Source organism: Anoplolepis gracilipes, chromosome 8 (genome assembly GCF_047496725.1).
Source record: "Anoplolepis gracilipes chromosome 8, ASM4749672v1, whole genome shotgun sequence".
Classification (NCBI taxonomy): domain Eukaryota; kingdom Metazoa; phylum Arthropoda; class Insecta; order Hymenoptera; family Formicidae; genus Anoplolepis; species Anoplolepis gracilipes.
In genome coordinates this window covers 2,392,027-2,413,045 of record NC_132977.1, presented here as the reverse complement: position 1 = coordinate 2,413,045, position 21,019 = coordinate 2,392,027, and the positions used below count along the sequence as shown (strand labels likewise).

Here is a 21,019-nt window from a genome sequence, read left to right as displayed (position 1 = left end):
TATTATTCAAAGCGTATACGTGTGAAACGCGGTTACAAAATATATAAGTACACTTTTCTTATGACTTGCTCTGTATGTGTATAATGATTCTATTTATTTTTATATAATTATAATAAATAATATATTTTTTTATAATAAAAATTATATATATCAATAATGTTAACGATTATTTATGTGAAAAATAATCTCTAATATGAATTATGGTGTATTATGCATAATGGTTTAATAATTTTGTAAAAAATATATATATTTTAATAATAATAATAATATATATATACATAAAATTATATTTTAATAATTTTTATTGTTATTCATAACACATTAAAATAAAAAAAGTTTACGCGCAGTTAAATTAAAATGTAATGAAATATATTAATAAACCCATAATATTTCTGTACTTTTCAGACCACAATTATGGGTCTAGTATAGACATGAACCAAATCAGTCCTTTTACCATGGCATCGAAAAACGGATCTAGTCATGTAACTCTACCGGCTCTAAAATGGATCTAGTTGGCGCTAATGTATCGCAAAAACGTCGTATGAAAAATGACGATTTCTATCAGACAATTGGTTTTTATCAAATAGAGAATTTTTAAAGGACTAAATAGAGACTAAAAATTCTCTAGGCGATAACCAATCGGTATACCTTTGACAAATATTTTGTCGTGTGAATGTAATGTTACCCTAAAGTGGCGAGAAAATATGTTCCAAATATCCGTTTTCTGAACGTACTTGACGCAATCACCTGTTTCTACGGAAGTGATAGCTCAGCTGGTGCATCTCCGTGCCAACCGTTTCGCTACGTGTCATGTACGCAAATCTAATTTGTACTAGCGACTGACGAACGTGTGGCCTTGTCTTTTCGGACTTTCTCGTATCCGTTCGCTGCGAGTGAGGTCCAAGGTATCGGTTTTTTTTTTTTATGTTTCTCAATTCGTTTGTGGCAAGATTAAAACACATTTTATGCGGTTTTTAATTTATTTTATAAAGTCCGCGCGCGTAGACTTGTCGGTGTCAGAAAGTGTCACAAAACATATGTGCGACAAGTAAAGTTTGTTTCGCGATTGTTGTTTTCCAATAAGTATACATTCTGAGTTTTTATTGTAATTAAGAACCCTATGCCGCTTTGATATTTTATAAAATTTTATTCTTTTTTTAATAATTAAATGCTTGTTTAATTATTAAAAAACATTAAGAGAGTAAAACATACTTTTGATATTTATATACATTCTTTCCATTGATTTATCAAATATTAATATAATAAGAATTATACACAAGTAAATTTTTACAATTAATACAATTTCATTAATTTTCAGTGACAAAAACATGAGGCAGTTAAAGGGAAAGACGAAAGAGACCAACAAACAGAAAAAAGAACGAAAAAAGGAATTCCTGGAGAATAAGCAGAGAGTGTTCACAGTTGTATTGCCCACTATAGCTGCAATATTTGTGATAATAGCAGCGTACATTTATGTTAAAACCCGTCCAAAACTCATTGAATACTAATGATATGATGCCATTTTTGTCATTTATTTATTGAAACAAGATATGCGCTATATTTGAACAATGCAACATAGCAATGCTATATTTGGATAATTTCTTGTTGCATTTTTATGAACATATGAAAGTTTTTCTGAAAAGAGGCACATTCAACTTTTCTCTAAAATACTTTGTATCTAAATCGTATTGGAAACAAGATACGTTTTGCAAATATCAATTATTTGCTTTGATAAAATTTTTAAACCCAAGATAAAATATTACGTAATGTTAAGATATAATTATTGAATAAGGTATAAGAGGAAAAATATTTTTTACAAAAGCATTATATAAAAATTAGTTAATTTATACATTGCATTTTTCTAATAAATAATAAAATTTACTAATGTCGAATGATATAAGTTCTTTATATTAATTTATGTGTGTGTCTTCCTTATAATTCTTGCATGCTTTTTAATATATTATGAGATATATAAAATATGATAGATATAATATTTCACTTTATAATATTCTGTCAATTATAGAGTTCATCTTTATATATGTAAAATAATCAAGAAAAGTCCATATCTATAAAATATAAATTTTAATAATTGTTAAATTGGAGGAAGACATTAGTATGTAAAGCATTTAAATAATGAATATGGGTCCAATGTAGTATAAAAAAATATATTTATTATATATAAATTGTGTTACATTATATATTTACCTCTTCCAATTTAAAAATTATTTTGTACACTATACATTCTTTGTCACACTTTGTACGATACAAAAATCTTATCTGTATATTTCTTTTTCAACTAAAAAAATTTAATTAAATTTTAGAATTTTCATAAAAATATTTAGAACTAAAATTTAGTAATTAATTTGTTTCCTCTTTCATTAATAATGTAATAAAATATGCATAAATAAATTTGCATTATATCAAAATATATTATAAATATATATATTATGAACAAGAAGAGAGACAAAAATTAATAGAAAAAAAAAAATTAAGTTTTTCTCTTATCTTTTTTAAATATATATATATCTTTCTTGTAAAAATATTAATAAAATATATATTTTTTTAAATTGATTATTTTTTTCATTTTATTATTATCTCTCTCAAATTAATATTTATATTAGAAATTGATAATTCTCATGTATGAAAAATATATATATTTATAAAAAATAAATAAAGTATCTCTGTCTAATGTCAGACGTAAACACGTGGAATGTGAATTGTGACCAATGGAAAGCTAACACGTCTTTACGCCCCTATTCAGGTTGTAATCAGCTGTGATTGGAGCCTCGTATCATCGTGCCGGCATCGCTTTTTCACTCAAATTTTCTTTGTGTCAGTTATTGTCAAGAAACGATCATGATGGATTATGCTATGCGTCTGCTCCTTTCAAGTTTCACGATTCTTTCACTTTATTTAAGTTGCATTCAAGGTATTCTTCATATTTTTTTTACGAGACTGAAATTATCACTAAATATGTGTACTTATGGGTTATGTTGTTACTATCATATATCATGTACATACGTGTTATGAGTATTGTATTTCATCACTAATATTTTATCATAAATTTATTTTATGACGAATTTTTATACATGTGATATAATTCATTGAATTTAGATTACAATTAGTATTGTACATATGTTTAATTGCATATAAATATTTTTTTATATGCACAATTAAACATATTATAACGCTTTATATGTTAATAGTTGACATAATAAAATATGAAATGTTAATTTATGTGTAATTTCCATTTAATTATATTAATTTTGTTAAAATATTTTACAGCTAAAGGAACACAACATGTAACTTGCGGCTCTGTACTAAAACTAATGAATGTAAACTATAATGTGAGATTACATTCTCACGAAGTTAAATATGGAAGCGGCAGTGGACAGCAATCAGTGACAGGTACAAATATCAAAGAAGATGGTAATTCCTATTGGCTTGTTAAAGCAGAATCAGGAAAACAATGTTTGCGAGGGTGAGACAACTTATACAACTTTTGGCAATTATATATGATATGTTTGTATACAAGTAAAATTGTGGAAATTTTTTTTATAGAAAACCAATCAAATGTGGAGAGATTATCAGATTAGAACACACCACAACGAAGAAAAATCTCCACTCACATCATGTTAGTTCACCCTTGAGTGGAAAGCAGGAAGTGTCAGCATATGGAGATAATAGAGGAGAGGGTGATACTGGTGACAATTGGATATTAATGTGCAATAATGATTTCTGGGAGAGAGATGATGCAATTAAGTTGAAGCATGTTGATACTGAGGCGTAAGTATACAATCCTCTATCAATTTAAGTAAAAAAGAAATACCACAAATCTGTAGGATAATTATATATATATATATATATATATATATATATATATATATATATATTATATATGTATATGTTTATTATAGTGAAAATAAATAGCTTTAATCTTTTAAATGTTATATCTTTAGATATTTAGCTGTCAGTGGTAGAGCTTATGGTGCTCCGATAAGTGGACAGATCGAAGTAGTAGGCGAATATTCTCCGGATAATCCTCACACGCAATGGACGACGATGGAAGGATTGTTCATTCATCCCAATGACTTTTCCGCCCAGCATCATCGACATACGGAATTATAAAGGCAATTTCTAAACTAGCAACTTTTTTAGTATCATCTACAAGCAAATACATAAATTTAGAAAAAAATGTATTACATTATTCCATAAAATTCAGTTATTTTATATTGATATTTTTGTATGCTAGTTGAATTCATCATTAAATTACATTTTCAAGAATTTCATGAAATATGTTTGAAAAAAGAGTATTTAGAAATAATTGGTTATTAAACTTACAATTAGCAAAATAATATAGTAGAAGAATTATATTGGATTAAAATTCAAAAAGTATTCTTTAGTCTGCTATCATATTTTTATTATCATTGCAATTGTATCAATTTTGTCATTTTGTAAAACAATATAGTACATTTTCTAATAGAAATTAGATTACATGTATTCAATTTATACTTGGATTTAGAGTACAAATAATTTCTCCTTTTTCTTAAACCTTCCGTTAATCGCGTAAGAAACGCTCATAACATTGTGTTCTATTCATGTGTGAATGTGTGTGTTGTATATATTATTATAATTATATTTATTATAATATGAATAGATAATACAGAAAAATATATGTATTAGATTTAATTTCGATCCATTGCCCATCTAATTAATTTTATACTTCCTTTAATTCATATTTGCCATTGATATCTCTTGTGCCTATAAGACCATTATATGGAAAGATAATATTTGATAGACCATAGCTTCCAAAGATTTCCTTTAAATTCTGCTTTCCTGTCACGTTCACGTAACGTTGTTTGCCGGTCAAACAACTGTGCAATTTCCAAATGCCAAGCACCAGACAAATGCATAAAATTGACATCAGCATGTCGAATATCGTGACTAGAAGTATACTCGAACTATCTCTTGAGTGCAGCAGTCTTGCCAGGGCGATAGGAAAGCAAAAGTTTAAGAATATGTTAAAATAATCCGCATCGCTTTTCACTATGTAATTAATATTCTCATACATGTATGGTCCCAGTACGCATAGGGAGTACAGACATGTCAATGAAGTATAGAAGCAAAACAATATAAAGTTGCCCATATTCTGACGCAGTACACAAGCGCCTAAGAAGAAGCAGTGATGATCCTTAAAGTGGAAACACTTTCTGCAAAGGGTGCAATGCACTGTTGGCTTGCACATATAACTCTGACATCTCTCGCAATGCCAGAATCTGTAGGCTGTGTTGTGAGCAGGCGGCTGCTGCATATTAGCCAGTGGTTGCTCAAGCTTGTTGCGCTGTTGAGTTATCACACTGTACAAGTTATCTTGTACCTCTTTAACTTTCATCGGATTTGATTTGTTACTGATGCTATATATTGAGTACCAATTCAGATACACTTGTATACAGAGAAAGACAAAAATCGGAGATACCTTCTGATTGATATAAATAGTAATCACAATAACAAATATAGTGCATATTAACGTCATTAATGGACATAATTTTTTAATAACCTTCATACAAGTTTTTATATACTGAACTTGAGACATGCCTCCTCACGATGAATATATATAAATCTGTACATTTACAATCTATGTACTATCTAATTTTCACACATACATGTGATATATAAATCTGATTTTTAAGTGTTATGCATGAGTGTGTCCATTATTTATAAAAAAAATTTCTATTACAATATTATATGTACTTTTATAAAGATAATAATTTATCAGAAAGCTATTCTCTTGATGATATGCACTATTCTTATTTTGATTTATTTTATGCTGAAAAGAAATGTTTCTTTAATAGATAAGATAAAAGATAAATTATTATGCAATTAAATATTAAACTAGTGTCAATAAATATTGTGTTATTAACCTTTGTAATCTGTATTCATTCACTGACCTTGATTATAACCTCAACGATTCATTTCTACATGTTTTATTAATTCTACTAAATTTGACAAGTCAAAGTTTCTTTGAAATAAGCATAATTATTTGTTATCTGTCAGCTAGATGGTTGTCATAAATTTTTTTTAAATTATTATTGTGCATATTCCTCTCATAGTAGTAACGCGTGTTTCACGTTTCACTACTCACATGGATCACATGTATATGTGTATGTACATACATTTATACACTGATATTACAGATGTTTATCATAAGTCGATATTTTTTCTGTATTATTTTGAAAAAATTGAATAAATTTTAAAAAAATTATGAATAAAATATCGGATATTTTTAAAATATTCATATTTTGATAAAAATTAGATTTTACAGAGAACATTCCACAGAATAAGATTATTATAAGATCTAATTGATAATCAAACAACCGAATAACAGTTATATGCTATTTATTCTCACTATAAAAAACATGTAGGGATATACCTACAATTACACTTATACATTACTATAAATGAATAGCATTACAAAAGGAATAACAGATCTATATTTAAAATATAAGATAAATCATAATTTAAAATTATGTAGAGTCTATAATTATTTAATTACGTATAAATGTAGGATAATATTAGAAACTACTCAGCCAAGAGTATGAGAAACTTTCTCCAAAACAAATAGTCAAATAATTAAAAGTATTATTTGAATTTACATATAATATATAGCTAATAAAATATTAGTTTTTGAAATTGCTCATGAGTGTTATTCATCAGATGTTAATTTGAGATATAATACATTCTACTTTTTTCTTTCTCTTTTTTTTCTTTCATCAGGTGCACATTTTTCTATATCAGTATAGATTTTTTTACATATTATACATGCATGTAAAATTAAAAATATGTATAATAATTAGTATGTTTGTGCTCTTTGTACAATTCAGTAAATAATAATGTTAAATAATTGAATGTATCACTCTTATACGAGAATATTTTTAAAGCAGTCTTTAGCAATTATAAATACAAGAAAATAATTGAAATTTATTAATATAACATAAAACAAATTCATTTCAAAAAAAAAAAAAGAAAAATAAAAGAAAATACAAAAAGAACAACATAATAGTAACAGGAAATAATAATTAAAGCACACTATCTTACATTGCAACTTTTTGCAATATTTTGTAGCACTTAGTCATGTTTTTAGATTTATTTTTGAAGTTAATCATTATTAAGATTCCAGAAATTTGTGCATACCTAAAATCACGTACACATGTACTATTTTGTACTTTTCTTAATAAATAAAGAAAAAAGAGAAAGAAGTACATGTGTATGTGTGCGACACAAAATATATTTCTATATATATGCTGATTTCTGTAACGAAATAATTCGCTCTTTATAAACTGTGTAAAACTATATAATATTTTATATTATGATTTGCGAAAAATTTATCAAAATAGATTGTGATGATAATATAATTCGAATTTTTCAACAATAAAAATTGTAAAAAATATGTTTCTAGGACCCTCGTTCTCTCGTGATATATTCTACAGCGCAATCGTTTCAAATCACGATGCATATATATGTTCAATTGCAGTGGTACATTATCATTGCTTAGCAAAGGATTCATTATGCATTTTATGTAATTCTGTGTAATCACTCATAACTGCTAGAGACTAGTATAACAATACTCCTGTTGTACAAGAGTAGTATGCTTCACCGTAGTTCTCCAATCGGGGCATTTTGAGACCACAACTCATCTATAAATCTATATAAAGTATCACTGACAGCTACCTGTAACAAATATTTAAAAAAATCGCACATTTGAATAATCTTTCATAAGCTCCCAAAATCTCAATAAGTGATATAGTATGAATCCTATTTTATAATAATATATAAATTGTAAAAATAATTTTAAAATATTATAAACCCCTAAATTTAATATATTGTTACATTTGTTTATTTCAGACAATTTTAAGTCTGATTTAGTTTTAAGAAATATTTTGCATTTGATAATCTGTCCTTAGAAATTAGTTTTTAAAATACCAAATATTTATTCTTACCTTATATGGTGTTGGATTTAAATTCCTCTTATGATCATTACGCAACGTATTGAGAGATTCTTGTACTCTGTTACGAATTTCTTGTAATGTTGGTAATGGTTGACATAATTTACCATCTTTCCAGTATATCTGTGTATATTGTATAAATTATATATATATTATCAATGTATTGATAATACATAATAATGATCTATATAAAGTTCTTTATAAAATAATATTTCTGCTTGTATCTCATATTAACTAAAGAATTAACTAAAGAAAACTAAAAAAATAAATATTAAATACTCGATGTTAAAATACAATGAAAAAATCCATAATTAAATTCTCACAAAGAAACATTCCAGAAATCCAAATTAATTAAAAAATGTAAACAAAAAAGTAAACCAAAAAATGTAAATAAAAAATTTAAACAAAAAAAGAACTGAAAAATGTATAATATTTCTTGATTTACGTTTATACATCATGATACATAATACATATAACATAATACTATCTGAAAATCTATTATTTCAATCAGATTATACCTTGTGCAAAGATTCTACTTGGGATGGTGTAACGTTAGCTCTTTTCGTTTGTTGAAATGGATGCCTGCAAAGAACTTTCTGCATTACTTGCGGCGGTTCTTCTGTTGTTTTCTGCAAGAGGTCTATCAATGCATAGCCATCTGAGCCGTATAATCTATAGGCGTCCTTCCTGCCTGGTATCGTGACTTTCCCGACTTCTTGACTAAGCTTAATCCTCGGCTCGTTGTTGATCTCTACCATTTTATAAACGCAGCCCAATGCTGGTTGTCTCTGACACGTAACAAGATGCGTTCCGATTCCAAAACAATCGATTTTGTGACTCTAAGAAAATATTCATATCGCTATATTAGGATATTTATCTATTATTATTATTACAATCGCGTTTCGCAAATCTCTACTCGCACCTTTACCTGCTCGTTTAAGCTTATTATAGTCTCCTCGTTGATATCATTTGATGCGCAAATCATCAGTTTTGCGAACCAAGGTATCTCATACTTAATGGAAAGTTTCTCAAAAATATCCCTTGCTACGTTACTGAGATAAGCCAAGTCACCGCTGTCGATCCGGATCCCGACGGCCCTGTATCCCAAGTCGTTCAAAGCTAACGCTACCGCACAGAAGTTTAAAAGTCCGCTCCTATTTGTAAAATATATATCTATGAAATATCACTGTGATAGCTCTTGACATGATTAAATGTGTTGAAAACAAATCTAGTCACGCACATCACACACTTTTTGTGTATTATAATATTGCAACATACACAATTACTTATTATTACTAAACTTATTGTTAACAGTAATTATGTAAAAGCGCAGCCTTGTTGTTTTTTTGTTTCTTTAATTAAAATGTTGAAAAGTTTGATAAATTAAAAAGTGTATTCAAAAAATCTGTATTTATATAAGAAATATATAATTATATATGTTTATATCTTCTTTTTTAATTTATGACACACACAATTCCTTTATTACACATACAAATATTTTCTCAAAAAAAAAAAAAAAAAAAAAAAAAATACTAATTTGGATTTTTTTATCATATTGTCTTTATATCTTTTACTAAAATATCAGATTCACTTTCTTAAATTTAGTTTTGAGTTAAGACAAGAAATACTGCACATAAAAGATTAAACATAATAAACATGAGTAAATAAACCAATAAATGTTTTAATTAACTATTATATTGCTATTAATGTTTCTAATAAATTTTACGCTATTTTGGCAAACGTACGCAAATATGGCCAATTGATACTATATACAATATATTAGAAGAAAGAAAGAGAGACTACCAAAATATTATAGAAAATTTAACACTTGCTTTTTTATAGTATATTTCTTTTTATTTATCTTAAAACTAAAATTTCCTGAAATTGCATCTGTCGAACAAGGGCCAAAATACATACATCAAAATTTGTGTAACATATGTGTAATGTCTCCATATTAATTATTGAAAGAATAAAGGGCAGAATTGGGAGGGGCACTATATAAGATCACAAGTGTGTAACGATTAACAACTAGATTGTAATGAAAAATGAGAATTTTTATTGTTTTATTTCTAACTGGCATGTTGTGAGAGTAACATAATGTGATAATGTATACAGTTTGCAATTTGCCTGTTTTAGAGAACATTTTTTTAAATATCGTTCCTTAAGCAAAAAGTAAAATAGTACAAAATTAAATTATCATATTGTTTTGGCTATTAAAAAATTCAAAAAAGCTTTAATAAAAAAAAAAAAAAAAAAAAAAAATAGAGAGAAAGAGAGAAGAGTTATTGATTTATATACAAATATATACAATTATACAATATTAGCTTTCTCTATATATCTTATTTAAAAAATGTGATTTAAATCTCTTTATAAAGTATTATGTCAGAGTGTTAAATTTTGATACCACAAAATAAATAATATATAGCTCAAGCGTGAATTTGATGAAAACAGAGAGAAAAAAAATTTGCATTCTGCAAAACAGGCAAACGGAGCAATATCGTACCTCACATAGAGCTCACCCAATTCGCCTCGTCTTAAAAAGCCATTCTTGTGAAGTTGCATAGTTGGCTCTGATATAAATGGGTTGTTTCTCACACTGTTTTGAGCGTGTGTATTGGACCCGTTAGTTAGAAGTTTATTCTTTACATTTAGGCTGGCTACTTGTGCCTGTCCCTTGGCCGATGCCTCAATGCTACAAACACACTCCTATTAGGCTACCGTGTGTGTGCGTGTGTGTGTGTGTGTGTGCGTGCGTGTGTGTGTGCGCGCGCGCGCGCATGTGTGTATAAACGTGTTTTATCTATTCGCGACGCGCTAACAAAACTAAATTATATAGCCAACGTACGCCAATGGGATTTAATTACGAGAGAATATACTTCGTCTCATTAAAATATGGATTTTCTTTAAGATATGCTAAATATTTTTTATTTATCTATCTGGGAGATGAGTCATAAGGTAAAATTGTGTAAAAAGAAAGACTTTGTACAGTCATAATATGAGTTGAGCTTTGAAGCTATAATTATATATGTAGATAACATATGTTATCTATGTGAGGAATTATTCAAACTGTATATGTATGTGCATAAACTACCACATACACAAACAATATAAGCTATATACATACATACATACATATCAACAGCAATTAATATATTTACGCGATGCATATGTAATGTTTTAACATTTTTAAAAAGCCAATGTTGCCTTGAGTAATCAACTTTGAATTTATTCAAGAATCTATCTTTGTAAAATGTCACAGATTCGTGCATTTTTATGTATAATTTAAACACTTTATATAATCAATAAATTTCAGATACTTATTATATTATACACTAGTTAGATTATTAATTATTATGTTACACAATAATATTAAATATGATAAAAATATAATGCCAAAATTATAATATCAAATTAATATAAAACAGGAATAAAATAATCATATGTAATAATATATCAAAAGAAAGCATAGTATACAACAATTAATAAAATTAGAAGAGATAATATACTAATAACAAACACTAATGTAAAAATAAATCTAAATAGTAATAAAATAGCTCATGCAAAAGACTAGAAAAGATGGCTATAAAATTGATGCAAGTTTTGTATGCATAAAAAAATATAATTAAAAAGCTTACAATAAAACAAATCAAATTGTAAACAAGTTTCTTATTTTAATAAAAAGATATAAGCGTGAATAAATAAGCGAGATGCAAGTACGTACCTTTTAACGTCGTATGTGTCCACGAGAGCGGTGAATCTTTCCGGAAAAGCAACGGCATAACTGATTAAAGCTGCCAATTCTCCACCAGATGCCTGTGAAGCTAAAGCCCCTAATTCATCAGCAATAGCTTCGCGATGCTTGCAGGCAAGCTCCAACATATCTAGAACGGCGCCCGTTTGCTTGTGCGCCAATGTCTGTAAAAGAGACAGATAAATATTTGTTTTTTTTTTTAACTATATTTATTGAAAAATTTCAAAAATTTATTTTAATCGATAACGAGATTTCTGTCAAATATACTTACTTTCCCGTGCAAATCGTCGATGCTTGTAAAGGATGTTATGTATGCATGTGCATGTGTTCCACATACAGGTATATTAAACAATTTTCCAGCCAAAACGTTACTAGTACCATCAAATCCACCTGTAAGACAGCAAATTTTATTAAATTAAATTCAATTTTTCTTTATATCACATAACTGTAGTTATGACTGTAAGTTTTATCTAGATCCATCATATATATATATAACATGTATGTACATATATATAAAAGTTATATATATATATATATATATTATACACATTCAACTTGACCTCCTGAAACTGTTACTCATCACCTAGGCAGTACCAACTGGCACTGAGTGGAACAATGTATTGATTTCACTTTTCACGAAATTATTAAGTATACTGTAGCAGAATAGTACCAGACACCTCCATCACTCATTATTGTTAGCCATTAAAACACTGCATACCTATTATATATATAAACCTATTGTATATATAGGTATGTTGCACTTTTAATGGCCAACAACATATATATTATATCATAGTTGCAGGTATTTCAAGTTTTGTACATTTAAGACTTGATATGTAATTTGATTGGATATGTGAATATTGTTTAATAGATTACAAGAAGAAGAAATAATTAACAAAAATTGAGTAAATAGCAGGAAAATAAGATTCAGGCGCAGGAATTGAGACAGAAATAACAATCAGGTTTCAAGAATTAATTAATTTAAGCAAAAGAGTTTATAAAAGAAATAATTATTTGTTCTCTCAGCATTACTATAAAAATATTGAACATGTACATAAGTTTCTACATAATATTATTTACACATCACTCATGCTTCTTCAATGTAGATTATATGGAATGTTCCATAATTTTCAAATATAATAATTAGAATAACAGAGATATGCAACATGATATATATCAATTTAAAGTTGATATAATAAAGAATTTTTGAATGCATTGTTAATTTACCTTAATAAATTTATGACATAATAAATTGATTGCATTGGCATAGAATTTATTAAACTAAACTAATAGCCAAATTAATTATAATTTAGTCATTCCAATACAAAAACAATGACTTTCCAGATCATTTAAAATGCTATTTTTTGTGAGTCTGATCACTTTGAAATGTTATATATATCAAGAATATTCTAAAACTGAATTGTAAAAGACACACTAAACATCTTACACAGCATACAATTATATTTTTATGAAAGACATTAAAACATATGGCGAAAATATTGAAAATTTTGCTCAGTAAAATTAATCTTAGAATTCCTTAAACTAACAACATATTTCAAAATGGTTAACATTTCAATGAATCATTTTAAATGTCTTGAAAACTGGTTTTGCATGATTCTAAAATGAGTATAGGCAACGTATTTACCAACATAGCTGTATTTAGATGCGCTCAAGCCTCCGTCCGGTCCCTGTGCTCTTCGAAGACCAAATTCCAGTAACGTTATATTTTTCCCGGCTACCATCCGATACCTCGCCGCATTAGTCGCCATTAAACTTGCATAGTTTACCAATGTTAATAGAGTTGTTTCTAAAAGCTGTACCATTATCAACGGTCCTTCCACTCTTATTAATGGAATTCTATAAAAATTTAAATCATGTTATATTTGAAAATTTAAATCTGTTCAACCAATTTATATAAAAGAAAGTAAAACTTATATTAAAATATAATTAAAAATTTTATTAAATCCTAAATTTTTTTAAATTTATCCTTTTAATTATTATTTTTACAAATCTACTAAATTAGAAACTAATTATCTTTGTTATAATACTGTGTTTTTAACTGAAATATCAACATTTTTATAAATAGTAAATAAGATCTTTTAAATTCACCTTGGAAATACAACAGAGCCTTCATCTATAGCATATATTGTGACATCTTTTGCAGTAAGACTTTGTAAATAATCAAAGAATCTTTGGTCTACTGTAGCAGGCATAGTCGATTTCAGGTACTTGATATCTGTAATATAAAATTATTTTATATAATTTAGAAAAGAATTAAATATATAATAAGTAACTTATGTGAATACATACCACTAGGGGAATAATGAAATTTATTCAAGAACTTTATGCACTCCTCAAGACCGGCAAAGATCGTAAATTCCCCTTGGAAAGGATTTTTGCGAAAGAACAAATCAAATACAGCATGATCATTCATTTTGCCACTTTTCCAATAAGCGTATGCCATAGTAATTTGATATAAATCTGAAAGTAAAATTCTATTATTTTCTTTTAATCGTTCTTCCTTTAAATATATAAAAACAACTTTAAACATTTAGTTTTGATATTTAGATAGTTTTAGCACTATTTAAAAGAATTTACAAAGTGTGATTTAACATTAATAAAAAATATTATATAAAAAATAACTTAAATAATTACTTGAACTAAAGATATAAATTACATTACATATTTAATATCTTTAAGGAAGAACTGGACGATTTAGCTATGTTAAAGTTTTTAAGTCTAATACATTTTAAGATTTTGAAATTTAACATTACGCAAAGCACTTTTAAAATATAAAATTAATAATTAATTTGTGAGTTAAAATAAATTCTGTAAAATATTAATTAAATCTGAAAATCATAAATATTATCTTATATTAAACTAACTTTTTTATAGTTACTGTATCTAAAAATTCATGAAAATAAAAATTTTAATTCTTTAAGGCAAATCTTTAACTCACAAATTAAATAAATTTATATTTTAAAAAGCTAAAACTATATTTATACAATATTAAATTTATGCATCTTAATATGTTAGATTTATTAATACTTGATATAGTTGATTCATTCCTTCTTGAGATAATTTACATACATATTAAATATCAATTGCAAAATATATACATTTGCATTTTTGCTAGCACAAAAAAAAATGCACAATCATTTTATATTGTACACAGTGCATATTATAAAAGCTACATACATGCACCTCTAAAGGAGATGTGATTTAATATCGCATGTTAAGTAGTTTTATGTTGATAAATGGATATTCTCTGTAAAATATGTCAATTATATGGAACTACATTTTGTAAGATATGCCAATCTTTTTCTCTCTCTTTTTCTCTCGCTGTTGAAACGAATACAAACGTAACATCATATTATGATCAGTCATATTTACAAACATAATCACACTCTTACATCACACATTTGTACAAAGATGTCCTTTTTGGTTATAATTCCCATCGTAAATAATGTAATCTATATTCGCGTATTTTTATGTTGATTTAACGTGAATGTCGTTTCGAGTCGTACATCGTATAATTTATGTTGTCACGATGTTGACGTCATGGCGAGATTACGAATGACCTCACGTATAGCTCCAAATCCATAAGCAAATAACATGTTTACGATATTAAACGCGCGAGAATTATGAAAATTGATCCCCATCTTGCACGTGTGCAAGAAAACATGCTGATCTCTGATTCATAATAAACAATTTTTTTCCACGAATATGCAAATTCCTTATAAATTTGCGTGTGATATTTCAATTTATTTCTAATAAGAAGTTTGTAAATAATAAATATCTTTAAATATACATTTCGGTTCTTTCTAGACTAAACCCTAGACTGATCCATTGAATTTGCTTTACTCGACCGTGATTACAATATTTAAGTAACTTTTTTTTACAACAGAGTATTTTCGGCTCAAGAAAATTATTTATAATAGCACATTTATTATTAGACTCTGATGGATTTAGTGCCTCAAATTATTTTATCAATTTTTGTTGAAATAAAATATATACTGTGTGACACAACGAGCAGCAATGTTGAGGTTAGTTGGACGCGTATGACGGTCAACGAGATCACAGGCGAAAGATCATAAGCTATAGGCATACCTGTCAGTAACGGTTGAACGATGCCGTTCTGTCGCGAATTGCAACATGTTCCGCCGTCGTCGTCCGTTGACATTTTGCGGGGCCGCTTCGCGTGCGTGTTTAGCTGCGGGAAAAAAAGACAGCTCGCCACTCTCTCGATTTCTCTTTCCGACTCCCGTAGATTCCCCGATGCGATCCGGTTACACTAACTTGCACTTTCTGCATCGGAAATGAGACAGAGATGTATGCGTTATATATCACAAGATTTCTCACGCGCATATAACCTTTCAGAATTATTTTTTATCAATTATATATATATCAATTATATATATATATGTATAAATATTCAGAAGATAACACGGTTACCGGAAGATAAATTTCTGATCAAATAAATCTCCCCCCTGTCAGTTTATTACATGAAATTACGAATTTTTTTTTCTCTCTCTCAGGCGATAAAAATTAGCTTGACCGGATGTAGGTCAATTATGCATTCGCGCGTTTAGCGAGAGCAGAATAGATACGGAAAGTGCGTGTCTATCTAAAAAAAAAAAAAAAAAAAAAAAAAAAACAATCGGAATACTCGAACAAACCTCGCTACCGATCCGGAGATCGCACCGTCAGTGCCAAGGATGCCGACGTGATATCAACTAACATGCTTCGGCGCGAGCCGCGATGTAATATACAGGCGCGCGGGCGGGAATCGATAGGGAACGTTTGAAGGACGTTTGACGCCGTTCGTACGGCATGTCACTCCGATCCCGCCAATCGCCGGCTCGCCATCAGCAAAAATCACTAGACACACTAGACATCCAAAACTGACAAGTGCACGTGCTCCCAATCTCTTTTATCTGCTTTCCCGCGCGTGAGTAATAGTAATGGTTGATACGCTTACATGATTTCGCACGCGACTGCTGCATTTTAATCCTAGAATAAAAAAAAAAGGAAAGAAAAATATAGACAGATATGCGCGATATAAATTCACACAAGGTATGTTAGGCTTGGTTTTTTCTCGTTCCTTATTCTTGATTTTTTTTTCAATTTAATTAAAAAAAAGATGCGCGATATAAAAAAGTGTTCCAAATATATATAAAAATTCCAAAGAGCGATGTGTTTAATTCACGAGTGATGCTGCGTTTCGAAAAAAGAATACCCTCATTCATGAGAAAAAAAGAATGCTTTACAAATTCGTTGACGTATATTATAAAAGGATAAACATCACTTCAGCATGTTTTATGTACCAGTTTTTATCACTTTTTGTTCTATTTTTATATAACTGTGTAACTGATATTTTATTTCATGTTTAAAACATGTGCAATTATTCATAAATATAATTCTTCTTTGTTAACATACAAGTTTCATACTTTATTCATTTTTTTTTTAATAAATATATTATTCCTCGCTTTTGGAACACTTTTTATACTGCGCCTTTTCTCCTCTATTCCTTATATTTTCTTCTTCTGACATTCACAGAAAATTGTTCAAAAGTTTTCAAGTTTTATATATTAAAATATTCAAATTCTATTGTGTGTGCAATAAAACAAAATAGATTAGAAACATTTAAAACGATTAAACGACGACAATCATATATCATATAGTTTAATCTTTACGTAACAACAAAATAAATAATGACACGTAATGATAAAAAAATGTTTACATGGAGAAAAACTTTATGAAACCTTTCATAAAGTTTTTCTCCATCAAATGTATAAATATTGATTAAGGATATTTTAATCGTTGTATCATCCTCTTAATCTCCTCATTTTGCTTGAAAAATATATATATTTTATCATTTTTAATTACGAATTTTTCTTTAAGAAAAATATAAATGAAAGAAACATTATTTACTATGTTATCATATATTTTTCAATTTTCGATATCTTTATAATTAAAATTTATATTAAATCATTATTAAAAATGACTTGAAATTAACACAGCAGAGAATAATACAAATACAATTTTATCACGATATTTTCGTCAAAGAAAGATTGATTGAAAATACAGAATTAAAAAACTCATAACTATGTCTTTAATGACACATTTTTTGATGAATTATAGTCTATTGTTCTTTCATATGACATTCTAATAATCGTCGTAATTAAATCATCTAAATTCCGTGTTCTGTACATTATATATATATATATATATATATATATATATATATATATATATATACACAATATAATCGTTCGCGCGATTCCTCCTAAATATCACGGGCTTCTTCAAAAATCGAATTACGTCAATCCAAAAACTGTGTGGTAAGGGAAGTGTAATAATAGTGCGCGCGCGTGTTTAATGATTGCAATTGGATAATAGTTCGATTAAACAAACACGTGTATCGTTAGGGGCAACAACGTTGTTGAACCGACCTTGCAATCGACATCATGCACTGCGGCAAAATCTCTATATCTGTCTTGAAGAGAATAAAAAAAGACTTTTCAAACTCGGTCGAAGTCCATAAAAAAAGGAAATTACGTACATAATGCGGATTTTTGCTTTATGAGTCATATATCTTTCTCACATGGAAAGAGGGGACTTCGAGCTTCACATCAACGTTATCACGCATATACTGGCAAGCATATACAATATATGTTTTCATCACATCGGAATTATACTCTGATTGCTGTATTTCCATTATAACGAGTGTCTGTATCCCTCGTTATATATAATATTATACGAAATTGTATTCTATTTATTTCAAAATCAGGATTATGAACTATAATTTCTTTTTCCGGATAATCTCTTTTTTCCGTAGAATGATTTATTTGATTTATTCACAAAATTTTCTTCATCAAAGTTTTATTCCGAGATAATATATAATTTGATTATAAATTAGTCAGTTCAATGAGTTCATTTTGATTATATTATTTGAAAGACAAGAATTTTGTCTACGTTAAAATTCTTCACAGCCTTATTTCAATCCTCACGGGATTTATCCTCTTCTATTTTATTATTATATTTTCTTTATCTGTTCTTTTTCCTTTAATGTTGTCTATATTAGATAAATTTTTTTTCTGTGCGATGATTAACGAATTTTAAATTTATAGTAACTAATTATTTTACGCGATTTATATTGTCACTTTTATACTTTTAGTTGGTTGTTGCATTGTTGATTAGAATCGTCGTACATATACTGACAATTTTAGATGCATTTATAAATTATTGTATATCTTATCAGAGTCGTTTACATAGTGAATGTTCTATCAGATAAAGATTTCTCAGAGTTGGGTCATTTTAGACTTTGGATTATTAGGTTCATTGCGTTGGTTCTTAATTAGATTATTTATATCCTTGTTGAGTTTATAATATAAAAGTGATATAACTGAATGATACTGAACTGCTGATATTCATTGGGCCGTTGAACTTATAATTCGCTCTACAACATATCTTTGGTTTTTAATTTCTTTATGCAGATCAATCAACTTTCTTTCCGAGTTCGCAGAATAATAGTTATCTGCTATTTATGTTATTGTAATAATTTTTTTACATTCTTATCATAAAAGTAAAATTTAAGCAGTATACACACTAAATAAAATATACATATAAGAAATATTATTGTTATTAATAAAAAGTAAATTTTAAAGGAATGATAAAATAAAAATAATAAAAACTGTAATATATATATATATACTAAAGTTAATAAAAAATTTTGATACTATTATAATATTTGTTAAAGAAATGTTGCAATATCTACATAATCTGTAAAAATTGGAACAATCAGTTATCTCCTGCCTGTAATTTATATCCGCAATGCATATACTTATATTTTGCACGTATATAAACACACATATATATGTCAATTTTCTTGACGGAATTATTTACCGGTAACCAGTAGTAACTCCGCAGCATAGAGGAAGGATTCCGATTCGTAATCAATATCTCTCAAAGTTGCTGCGTAATTTTGCGTGTCGAAAAAAAAATGTAGATTTAATATACATACATTTAATGACGCGCATAATGCTTCAGCCATCATTTATTTTTTATTCCAGTAGAAATTTAATTGCATGAAGATATTATGACTATGTCATATCGCTCCGTCGATATGTAACTTCTATAAATATCCTTTTAGATATATTTTGCTTTCTTTTCATATTTAATGTTGAAGATAACCAAGAGATCTATCAAAATATGCTGTCGAATCTCTGTAATTAAATACACATAATATCAGTTATCATTTGATTTGTTAACGCCAGCTAAAATAAATCATGTATCGTTATATGTTACTTATTTATATTCGATATAGATTATTTGTAAGCATGAATTTAATGCGTCAATAATATTTTACAAATATTATATTCACAGATAAAAACAGAATAAATATTTGAAATATCGTGACATTCTGAAAAATATTACGTTAATATTTCAAATATATTTAAATAAGATGTCACGAAATAAAGGCGTTAAATTCTAGAAAAAAGTATATTTATCAATTCAAAGCATAATGTTATCATCAGGATTCCATCTGTAAAAACATGTTGGAAAATTTGTTAATAACAAAATCTGGAGCAAACTAAACCAGTCTTGTGTTTCTTTACATATATGTATCACATGGGGGAGATAGGACCTTATTATTCTCAAACTGATATAGATTCTTGTTGATCTTTACTAAATTTGGAGTAATATGCGGAAATTTACTCGTTGCGTTCAACTTGCGATCATTTCACGTGCCAATTTATCGGAATCTTCCGACTAGCGTTCCCGATATTAATAAATATTCATCATCCATATCATTCAGTGTCAGTACTTTTAAATTGGCTCTGGATTTGCAATATATTTTATATATCTGCAAAATTATATTTGAAAGAAAATTAACAAACATAGAATTAAAAAAAATAAAAGCAAGTAAAATATAGAAATATATGTATATAATATATATATATACATACACAATATTGTTTTATAATTCAATCCAATTATAAGTCTCTATTCGAAGATTTATTTATTAAAAGAATATAAGTAATAAATGAGATAAATATGACATCCACTATCCGATATTTAATTAAGATACTTCAAGCTGATGTACGTCAAAATCTTATCAGAATAAATGTTTATATTCTTCAAGATAACTCTATTACTTTTCTATTTCTACGCCCTACTTTGTATGTACATACATGGTTACCGACAACTTCGATTTTCGGTTCAGTAAATGTTGTGCACATATTTTGACGTATCAAAAATA

General features: G+C 27.7%; 4 protein-coding genes across 11 annotated transcripts; 2 read left to right on the top strand and 2 right to left on the bottom strand.

Annotated features, from left to right (window-relative positions):
- The first annotated feature begins 746 nt into the window (after window positions 1–746).
- On the top strand, window positions 747–1,834 carry LOC140668662 (single-pass membrane and coiled-coil domain-containing protein 4 homolog). 3 transcript variants are annotated; one of them, XM_072897873.1, is made up of 2 exons: window positions 747–905; window positions 1,319–1,823. In XM_072897873.1, exon 2 carries the CDS (start codon window positions 1,329–1,331, stop codon window positions 1,506–1,508), a length of 180 nt encoding a protein of 59 aa, XP_072753974.1. In that variant the 5' UTR covers window positions 747–905; window positions 1,319–1,328; the 3' UTR covers window positions 1,509–1,823. The 3 variants fall into 3 exon arrangements, with proteins under 3 accessions (XP_072753974.1, XP_072753973.1, XP_072753975.1); XM_072897872.1 differs by lacking the exon at window positions 747–905 and adding an exon at window positions 913–1,048 and having other exon boundaries at window positions 1,319–1,834; XM_072897874.1 differs by lacking the exon at window positions 747–905 and adding an exon at window positions 949–1,105 and having other exon boundaries at window positions 1,319–1,834.
- Window positions 1,835–2,768: 934 nt separating this feature from the next.
- Window positions 2,769–4,689, top strand: LOC140668681 (stromal cell-derived factor 2). The gene is made up of 4 exons (XM_072897922.1): window positions 2,769–2,929; window positions 3,286–3,481; window positions 3,562–3,786; window positions 3,960–4,689. The coding sequence occupies exons 1-4, from the start codon at window positions 2,857–2,859 to the stop codon at window positions 4,126–4,128; spliced, it is 663 nt and encodes a 220-aa protein (XP_072754023.1). The 5' UTR covers window positions 2,769–2,856; the 3' UTR covers window positions 4,129–4,689.
- Window positions 4,690–4,717: 28 nt separating this feature from the next.
- LOC140668680 (uncharacterized) lies at window positions 4,718–6,228 on the bottom strand. The gene is made up of 2 exons (XM_072897921.1): window positions 5,949–6,228; window positions 4,718–5,827 (listed from the first exon to the last, which is right to left on the bottom strand). The coding sequence occupies exon 2, from the start codon at window positions 5,591–5,593 to the stop codon at window positions 4,718–4,720; it is 876 nt and encodes a 291-aa protein (XP_072754022.1). The 5' UTR covers window positions 5,594–5,827; window positions 5,949–6,228.
- A 151-nt stretch (window positions 6,229–6,379) lies between these two features.
- Window positions 6,380–16,586, bottom strand: Naprt (nicotinate phosphoribosyltransferase). Of its 6 annotated transcripts, none has more exons than XM_072897906.1 (12): window positions 16,434–16,586; window positions 15,865–16,062; window positions 14,065–14,235; window positions 13,864–13,990; window positions 13,400–13,611; window positions 12,026–12,144; window positions 11,725–11,918; window positions 10,507–10,695; window positions 8,926–9,157; window positions 8,522–8,842; window positions 7,998–8,126; window positions 6,380–7,728 (listed from the first exon to the last, which is right to left on the bottom strand). In XM_072897906.1, exons 2-12 carry the CDS (start codon window positions 15,935–15,937, stop codon window positions 7,651–7,653), a joined length of 1,845 nt encoding a protein of 614 aa, XP_072754007.1. In that variant the 5' UTR covers window positions 15,938–16,062; window positions 16,434–16,586; the 3' UTR covers window positions 6,380–7,650. The 6 variants fall into 6 exon arrangements, with proteins under 6 accessions (XP_072754007.1, XP_072754008.1, XP_072754011.1 ...); XM_072897907.1 differs by having other exon boundaries at window positions 8,932–9,157; window positions 16,434–16,585; XM_072897910.1 differs by lacking the exon at window positions 10,507–10,695.
- Between the last annotated feature and the right edge of the window lie 4,433 nt (window positions 16,587–21,019).